This window comes from Salpingoeca rosetta, assembly GCF_000188695.1.
Source record: "Salpingoeca rosetta unplaced genomic scaffold supercont1.6, whole genome shotgun sequence".
Classification (NCBI taxonomy): Eukaryota; class Choanoflagellata; order Craspedida; family Salpingoecidae; genus Salpingoeca; species Salpingoeca rosetta.
The window spans coordinates 776849-786321 of NW_004754928.1; the positions used below are offsets into that span (position 1 = coordinate 776849).

At 58.6% G+C, this 9473-nt stretch overlaps 2 protein-coding genes across 2 annotated transcripts in view; one reads left to right on the plus strand and one right to left on the minus strand.

The window, feature by feature from the left end:
* Positions 1–4355, plus strand: part of PTSG_11916 (uncharacterized protein) — a gene marked incomplete at both ends in the record, with an annotated part of 6179 nt that extends 1824 nt beyond the window's left edge. The window contains 3 exons of the mRNA XM_004996175.1: positions 97–2729; positions 2950–2969; positions 3475–4355. Coding sequence (XP_004996232.1) covers positions 97–2729; positions 2950–2969; positions 3475–4355 — 3534 coding nt within the window. The remainder of the gene's footprint in view (positions 1–96; positions 2730–2949; positions 2970–3474) is intronic.
* Positions 4356–4882: 527 nt separating this feature from the next.
* Positions 4883–9473, minus strand: part of PTSG_02732 (pantothenate kinase 4) — a gene marked incomplete at both ends in the record, with an annotated part of 6057 nt that continues 1466 nt past the window's right edge. The window contains 11 exons of the mRNA XM_004996176.1: positions 4883–5986; positions 6250–6369; positions 6567–6675; positions 6842–7086; positions 7248–7340; positions 7488–7584; positions 7733–7815; positions 8041–8089; positions 8196–8311; positions 8529–8681; positions 8967–9319. Of these exons, the coding sequence (XP_004996233.1) occupies positions 4883–5986; positions 6250–6369; positions 6567–6675; positions 6842–7086; positions 7248–7340; positions 7488–7584; positions 7733–7815; positions 8041–8089; positions 8196–8311; positions 8529–8681; positions 8967–9319 (2522 nt within the window). The remainder of the gene's footprint in view (positions 5987–6249; positions 6370–6566; positions 6676–6841; positions 7087–7247; positions 7341–7487; positions 7585–7732; positions 7816–8040; positions 8090–8195; positions 8312–8528; positions 8682–8966; positions 9320–9473) is intronic.

The following is a 9473-nucleotide window of genomic DNA, read 5'->3' on the forward strand; positions in this document are numbered from 1 at the left end:
CAAGCACATCGTCACCTGTGGACCATGTGCGCTTGGCAAGAGCACGCGCGCCTCCATCACGAAGCAGTTGCTCCACGCAGCGCTGGGCCATGCCAGCTGCTCTACGCCGACATCGCCGGTCCGCTGGAGGAGACGTCGCTGCGAGGTGCACGCTACGCGCTGACCTTCATCGACGACTGCACGCGTTTCGCCTGGACGTTCCTCATCCGGCACAAGAACGACGTCGGCGCGGCCCTGGAGCAGCTGCGCAAGGACCGCCACGTCGTCAACGCACTCCGAGGCGCCACGCTGCAGACGGACAGCGACGCCGTCTTCAAGAGCCAGGACTTCACCGACCTGTGCCTGGCCTTCGACATCAAGCAGCGCTTCTCGCCACCGCACTCGCAGGCCAAGAACGGATCCGCAGAGCGCACTTTCCGCACCCTCTTCGAGACGGCGCGTACGATGCTGTTTGCTGCGGACCTGGACAAGCCGTTCTGGGGCTTCGCCGTGCAGCACGCCACGCTGCTGCACAACATCGCGCCACGCAGGAGCCTCAAGGACAAGTCACCCTTCGAGGCCCTGACTGGGCACGCCTTCGACGTCAGCCTGCTGCGCGTCTTCGGCTCGCCGGCCTACGTGCATGTGGAGAAGAGCAGCACGCGGCACAAGCTTGACCCACGCTCACGCGTTGGCGTCTACGTCGGCTTCGCCGAGGAGGACCAGGCCCACGTCGTCTGGATGCCGGACACGCGACGCGTTGTCCACACCATCCACGCTCGCTTCGGCGCCATCAAGAACAAGGACGCCGCCTCCTCTCAGCAGCAGCAAGAGCAGGACGACAGCGGTGCCTCTGCTTCGCATGCCAACAAGACCGCTCAGCGTTCAACCGAGGACAGTGCCACTGGCGCTCCCACTGCACCACGTGCGGGGGAGCCGCAGCTCCAGCCACGCGCCCTTGGCGGCTCCGTCTGGGATCAGCTGCTGTTGTCCGAGACCCTCGGCGACAAGGACACCTCTGGTGGCTCAACCACCACGTGTCACGTTGCCACCAGCGCTGCTGGTACGGGGGAGAAGACATCAGCAGTGGGTGGTCATCTACCAGACATCGCTGCTGGCAGTGTTGCCACGTCAGCTGAGCCAGCCACCGTCAAGGAGGCGCTTGCCTCGCCAGACTCCGAGGAGTGGCGCCAAGCCATCCTGGACGAGTTTGCGGCAATGCAGGCCAATGACGTCTACGACGTCGTGCCTCGCGCTGACCTTCCCAAGGGCCACAAGCTGCTCCGCAGCATGGTCATCTTTCGGAGGAAGCGCGATGACCAGGGCAAGGTGATCAAGTACAAGGCGCGCTGGGTTGCCAAGGGCTACTCCCAGGTCCACGGTGTCAACTACACGGACACCTTTGCCCCGACGGCTACCATCGCAGCCATCCGCACCATGCTCGCCATGGCCGTCGCGCGTGGCATGGACATCCAGCAGATGGACGTCAACACGGCGTTCCTCAACGCGCCCGTGGATCACGAGATCTACGTCCAGCCACCGGCCGTCGACGGCATCTTCTCGCCGAATACGGTGCTGCGCCTCAAGCGTGGGCTGTATGGGCTGAAGCAGAGCCCGCGCCTGTGGAACCACACGCTGGACGCCTGGATGCGCGAGCAGGACTTCGTCGCCACAGCCACGGACGCCTGCATCTACCGCCGCACCTGCAAGGGTGGCAAGGTGATGTGGGTTGCCGTCTACGTGGACGACCTGCTCATCTTCGCCGACAGCGACAGCGACATGGCCGCGTTCAAGAACTCCATCTCCAAGCGCTTCAAGATGAAGGACCTGGGCAGCCCAGACATTTGTCTCGGCATCAAGGTGCAGCACGACCGCAAGGCCAGGACCGTCACCATGAGCCAGGAGCACTACCTGCGCAGCGTGCTGGAGACCTTCGGCATGGCTGACTGCAAGCCTGTCGGCACGCCGCTCTGCACGGGCTACGTCGACAAGCCAGCCGACAAGGAGGAGCCACTCCCGGATGTGCCGTTCCGCGAGCTGCTTGGCTCCCTCCTCTATGCTGCGACGATGACGCGCCCAGACATCTCGGCGGCTGTCTCCATCCTCTCTCGCCGTATGCAGCACTTCGGCATGGACCATTGGAAGGCTGCCAAGCACCTTCTTCGCTACATCAAGGGCACCTTGTCCTACACCATCAAGTACGCCGCCACTGGCGACACCAGCAACGGCAGCACTGCCGACGGCGTGCTCTCAGCGTACTCGGATGCGTCGTTCGCCTCCGACGTTGACACGCGACGTTCCCGCACGGGCTTCGTCGTCTTCTGTTCCACGGGCCCCGTGTCCTGGAACTCCAAACTGCAGGCCACCGTGGCCACAGCCTCCGCCGACGCGGAGTACATGGCTCTCGCAGCCACCGCACAGGAACTCATGTTCCTTCGCCAACTCCAGGAGGAGCTCACCGGCGCCGCCCTGTGCGAGCCCACGCTCGTCCACACGGACAACCAGCCGGCGCAGCGCGTTGCCGAACACGCCGCCTCGCGTATGCGGCACATCCTCGTCAAGTACCACTACATCCGCGAGTGCGTCGACACCAAGAGGATTGTGCTGAGCTACCTCGCCACGGAGCACATGATCGCAGATCTCCTCACGAAGATCCTCCCTCGGCCCAAGACGGCTCAGTTCTGCACGATGCTGTTCGACCAGCGTCCTCTGCCAGGCTGCCAGCCACGGGCCCGTCCTCATTCGGGCCGGTCGCCACGTCCTTCGACTCCGCGTCAGGACCTCTGAGCGGCCGCGCACCACAGGACACGCCTTCACTCGGGCCAGCCTTCCACAACAGGCTGCGCACCACAGGCACCAACCATTTTCTTAAACGTGTTCCACAACACACGTCCTTACTCACATCTCACCTACATCTGCCCATGCCATTCCTACATGCATGACATCATCCACATGCTCATCACGTTTCAGAACATCAACGCAGCAGAGAGGTAGGTCAATGCGGGGGAGTGTTGACAGGCAAGTCCTGTCTGCTGAGTCATCATTGACCTCCCTTCTTCACGACACCACAAATTTGCATTCACCTCTCTTGTGTTCTGGAATGTTCACGTGATTTCCCTCCAACCTGTTGCACGTGCAGTGTTTAGCTTGTGTGGTTGCTCGATGTTACATGTTCTTGCATAACACACCACATAACCACACAACTCTCAACAAACACTGCCACGTCACCACTTTGCGTTGTGGACAATTCTTGTCTTCTGCCCTGTTTCTTTCTGTTGGAGTGTTCATTCATCCTACATCCTTGTTTGCTTCACAACTCAAGTAAACACACACAACTTCCTCTTGCCAAGACAATCTCCCACACAACACACAGCACACTCTGCACACACACACACACACACAAGTCTCCAACAACAGCACCACCACCATGAACTTACAACACTGAGGACCTGGGCCCGCTCACCTGGTACCTGGGCCTTCACCTGACGTCACCAGCTGACGGGGTGTTGCACATTGCGCAGACACAGGCCATCAACGACATCATCAACGACTACAACCTGGCAGCGGCAGCCAGCGTGTCCACGCCCATGCGTGTTGGCATCGACGCCTCCAGCATCAGCGAGCAGCCCGACCGACGCCTGCCTTTCCGCAACCTCGTCGGCTCGCTCCTGTACCTGGCCAACCGCACGAGACCAGACGTCAGCTTCGCGTGCGGGCTGCTCTGCCGTTACATGGACCGTTACACGACGGTCCACTGGCAGGCAGCCAAGCACGTCGTGCGGTACCTGAAGGCGACGAGCGAGCACGGCCTCCTCTTCAAGCGACGCAGCGGCACGCGCAAGGACCAGCCGCTGGACCTTGTGTGCTACAGCGATGCCAGCTTCGGCACAGACCAGCTGACGGGCCGCTCCACGACGGGCTTTACCTGCTACATCAACGGCTGTCTTGTGTCTTGGAGCAGCCGGCTGCAACCCACGGTTGCGCTGAGCACCGCCGAGGCCGAGTACATGGCCATCTCCGCTGCAGCGCAGGACGTTGTCTTCCTGCGGCAGCTGCTCATGGACCTCGACGAGCCCGAGGCTGGAGCCACCAAGATGCTGACAGATAACCAGGCGGCCATCGCCATCGGCAACGACCACGTCACCAAGCCGCGCACGAAGCACATCCCGGGTACGCCACCACTTCGTGCGGAGCTCATCGCCGACGGAACCATTGTGCTGCAGCACTGTCCCGGGCACGCAGATGGTTGCCGACGCGCTGACCAAGGCACTGGACAAGCACACCTTTCGAGCAGCACCTGCCACGACTGGTGGGAACCTCGGCGGCTGAGACGGAGCAGAGGAAGGCAGTTGAGGGGGAGTGTTGAGAGTCAGTGAGTTTCTGTTTTGTGTTGAGTCCTTCCTAATTTGCCTTCTCATGTGGTTTTGTCTTGTTTGCCAACAACACCTGCTTTGTGGTTTTTCCGTTGGCAAACATTCCTTCCTCTCTGCTGGCATGCATGTGTGCCAACTGCCTCTCCTCTCCTCCTTCCCCTGCACACGTGAGTTGTGTGCCATGTGTGCCGTGTGCATGCTCGTCATGCTTGGTAAATGCCATGTGTGCGTGTCATGCAGTGTTGTGAACTGTTGTCTGTTGTGTATGCTTGCCTGCAAGCATTCATGCCATGCCTAGCATTGCTCTGCGCGCATGTATGCATGCTGGTCGTTGTTTAGATTGTTTGTGTTCGTGCACACTCTGCCCATGTCGCCTTGGCCGTTGCTGACTGTGTGTGCACTTGTCTAGTGTTTGTTTGAGCGTGCTGCCCGAGTTGATTTGGCAGCAGCTTGTTGTGCTTGTTCATTCTCCTTGTGTTCTTGTTTGTTGCGTTTGCCTACAGTAAACACACACACCACCTGTCGTGTTTCTACAGGCTGTAGCGCTTGCCCGTGGGTGAGTCCGCGGTCCAGTCGACAATGTCGGCGTGGATGCGCTCGCCGGGCACCTGTGTGCGCTCCGCGTGCTTGCTGACGCTGTGACGAGTGCTCTTGGTCACTGCGCACGTTGTACACTGCTTGCTGCTGATGGCGTTGCGATCGTCGATGCCCATCAGCTTGCAGTACTGCTGCACGTCGTTGTCGTTGCGGTGGCCAAGCACCTCATGCATCGATGGTGTCTGCACCTTGCTCTGGGCTGCAGGAGCTGCTGCGGGTTGCTGTGGTTGTTTGCAGCCATCGGCGGTGAGACCGTGTGCCGTGGATGGACCAACAGCAACAATGGGCCAGCATCGGAGGCTACTGCGCTCCTTCAGCTTGACCTCGGCTCCGTGGCTGAAGCGCACGTAGTGCCCATCAGCGCCATCACGCTGCGAGTGGCCCGTTGGCCTGCCGCTGCTGTCCCTGGTCAGACGACCGAGGGCGATGAGGTTGGCCTGGCCCTCGGGCACGTAGAGGCACTCCTGTAGCACAATCTGCATCGTAGCTCCGCTCGTCGTGCGTGCATGCAACAGCACAGAGCCAACACCGCGCACGGGCACACGTGTGCCGCCAAACGCAGTGATGTGGCGTGGATGGTGCTGTTGCAGGTGCGGTGACAGCTCCACGAAGGCGTCCTTGACGAAGGTGAGGTGGTGTGAAGCACCCGTGTCTGCAAGCCACGTGAGTGGGTCATGCAGCTGCGTGGGTGTAGCTGTGGTAGCGACGAAGGTTGCTGCGTCTTGACCATGTTGATGCTGTGCCTGTGCAGTGAAGCCTGTTGCTCCGTTGTCGCGTTGCTTCTTGCGACACTCTGCTGCACGGTGTCCATACTTGCCACAGTAGTGACAGTTGCCACGGAAGCGGCGCCCCTTGCCGTTGCCGTTGCCGTTACCGCCGCCGTTGTTGCGTCCCTGGCGTCCGTGGTTGTTGCTGTTGTTGGAGAAGCCGCGTCTTCCACCTCTGCGTGGCGGTGCGCTTGCCATGAAGCCGCCTGCCTGCGGCTGTGTGCGTGAACCACGCATCTGCTGCTCCAACTGCTGCAGCCTGATGCTGAGCTCGAGGAGGGAGGGAAAGCGGCCACTGGCAAAGTAGGGAAGCGTGAGCGGGGCTGTGAAGTCCTCACCACAGCGTCCACTTTCAGTTCCGTGTTATTGCCCCCGCTGCGTGATAATTTTCGTTGTTTTGACCACCATGTGAAGCAATTAATCAATGCTTGTTTACTACAGGTGTCTTCTGTGTTTCAATTCAAGCATTGCCACACCGTGCATGCACACACAAACATCAATCACATCCATTATTGCGTGTCAAATCTGCAGACGACATCGTAAATTTCGCCGCCAAGCTTGTTCGCCAGCCACGCGTTTTTGATCATTGCCAGTTTGAGGGTGTCGCACGTCATGCTTGCGTCGTAGTTTGTGTGAATGGCCCGGCCCATGCCCTAGCGCGTATGATTGTGTGTGTGTGTGTGTGTGTGTGTGTGTGTGCGTGTGTGTGTGTGTGTGTGTGTGTGTGTGTGTGTGTGTGTGTGTGTGTGTGTGTGTGTGTGTGTGTGAGCAAGAGTGCATGAAGGTGTCGGTGATTGGTGTCACTGCAAGTGCGCTTGCGCGTGTTTGCATCTTCGGGTTTGGCGCTCACTTCAAGGATGACGAGGTCTGCATCATGGACGTGCTGCGCAAGCGTCAACCCAACACGGTTGAGGTCGATGCACGGCGACCCAGTCCCATTCGGAAGCACCCTGAGCGCCCTGGAGATGGACAGCAGCATCGAGCAAAAGTGAGAAAACAGAAAAGAACGCACAGAGAGGAGGATCACGTCCAAGGAAGGCATGAAGCGAGAGTACATGCAGTGTCAGAAGGAAATGCAAGTGACGACAGAAGCAAAGCAGGAAAGCAGTCGGCAGAGACACGCACCCGGCGGCAATGGCATCAGAGAACACGGGGTCCAACTTTGCCACGCCTTGCACGAGTGCGGACAACTCTGGGAATGTGATGTCGTTCAACACAGGCTTGGAATTCGCGGCCAGCGTCACGCGGCATTTCATTTTGAGGAGTGCACGAGTGAGCGGAAGCATGCCCAGCACGACGTCTGCGCCTGCATTGTCCACAAACATGACAACGTGGTCGTACTTTCCTGCCATGGTCGCTGCAACAAAGGCCTGGAACAAGCCAATGCCCGGATATGGGTACGATGAGCGTGAAGAGATGGCGGATAAACACAGGATAAAAAGGTGGACAAAACAAGCAGGAAGAAAGCATTGTGTGTTGCGTGCTCGGGTGCATGTCTGATGCATCATTCATCCACAGCTGCAAGCCGCACCTGCGTGTCGTCGTGCAACCAGCGCTTCTCACGTATCTTGGCTCTCTGGTCCAGGAAATCGATGGTGCCGGCGTCGAGCTGTCGCGCAACCGCCTATTGCAGAGTGATGATCGATGCAGGAGAAGGATGTGAGCAGTCCCTGAAAGAAATGTGTGCTTTAGCGCATGGTGCAGGCAATGCAAAGCACAGGGAGAGTGGTGCATGTCATCTGCACCAGCAAAACATGTGAGTAGCGCCAACCTCAGCACCCCAGTCGAAGCAGTTCCCAGCAAGTGCGCCTTCAATGACGGCTAAGAGCTCTTCTTCAGCAGGCAGTGCGTTCAGCTCCCCGAGCAGCCTATCACACGCGATTGGTGACCATGCCATATGATGCTCTGTGTGAGATAATGTGTGTGTGTGTGGGGGGGGGGGGGTTGTTGTTACACGGCACCGTGAGCATGTTGTGGCAGGGTCTGGCCGGTCACGCAGACCCATCCCAATCGAACCTTGGAAGGACGGCGAGTGCGGCTTCGTTCTCCATGCACTTGACCGCCGAGTAAATGTCCCCAAACCCAAACTCACGCAGACACTGAACACCCGAGAACGTGAAGAGAGGTAGGTGGTGGTGAGAGGAACGGGGATGAAGGGTGTGGCAGAAACAAGTCCATGCGATTTCAGCGCAGCGCACAAACGATTGCAGACCAGATCACTCATGCAAAGGCAAACACAGACACAGACACAGACACACACACAGACACAGACACAGACACACACACACACACACACACACACACACACACACACACAGGCAGACCTGTTGTCGAAGTTCGAGGATAATGCGGACGCTCAATTCCCCGTAAACACTGCAGGCACACAAGCAATGATGGGTTGTCAACCTCAAGGCACTGTCATGTCCGTAGAAGCGGCGTGGCACTCGGCACAACGAACCAAGCGGCGCAGGGCAGATACCTTGGGTCCGTGGAGAGGATGTTCATGTGTGTGAGGAACGTGGTGCGGAAGGCGTCTGCTCGCTGACGAAGCTGTTTCTCTGCCTCAGTCTCACAGTCGAGGGCTCGCTGGTACTCCTGCGCATGTGTAGAGTGAGTGAGTGTGTGTGAGAGTGAGTGAGTGTGTGTGTGTGTGTGTGTGAGAGAGAGTGAGTGAGTGTGTGTGTGTGAGTGAGTGTGTGTGAGTGTATGTGTATGTGTGTACTTTGGTGACGACCCAGCTGCCTCGGACGGCTCTTGCTGCACACACCTCCACACCATCAAGTGCGGTGTGAGGCGCTCGTTACATACACACCCGATCTATGTTGCCTTTGAAGCATGCGAGCCAGTAGTCGCGGGCGTGTTCGTCCAGCATGAGATCAATGGTGTCTGGTTTGTACTGCGCAAGGTCTGGAAGAAGCGGAAAGCGCACAAACGGGTCGTGCTGCTCAATCTCAAAGTTGAATGTCTGCAAATCCAATGCAGGAGGGTTTCGGGTGGTGAGGTGATGCTGGTGCATCCAGACGAACAGTGCAGCAAGGATGCGGTGTCCGCGAGCATCCCGCCAGGTATTCCCATCCAGCAATGCATGCCAACACACAAAGCAAACACAAACACATGCACACGAGGGCAGAAGTCGGAACTGCAGACATACAGGGAGTCCAACAACCAAACAACCAAACGAGAAGCAACCCGAACGAGAACCAACCCATCCCCCCCCCCCCCAACCCACGAGAAACCGAACAGAGCTCACCTCTTGCAGAGGCCCAAATCTGAAGGAAGGTATGCTGTACTGTTCCTGGACTGCCTCGGGGAGCGTGGGAGCCGGAGTTTCGTCGTCCTCCTCCGAAGGCGTTGGCACACCACCCAGGAAACTGCCCACAGCACCGACATACCCTTCGTGGCGAAGGAAGAGGGCAGAGATGTCGCCCCGCCCCCAGTAGGCCACGGCCTGCGTGATCATGTGCATGGTTGTTGGCTGGTTCTGGATGAAGAAGCCGGCAAAGAATATGTGACGGATGTTGTGCAGGCGGGCGTTGAGGCAGCTGATCTGGGCAATGTTGAAGGCAACCATTTGCAGCAGGCTTGCCGCTGCATCCTGCGCCTCTACCGTCGGCGCAGCATGTTGGTTGTTGTTGTTGTTGTTGTTGCTGCTGCTGCTGTTGTTGTTGTTGTTGCTGCTGCTGCTGCTGCTGCTGCTGTTGTTGTTGTTGTTGTTGTGTGTTGTTGTTGCTGCTGCTGCTGCTGCTGCTGCTGCTGT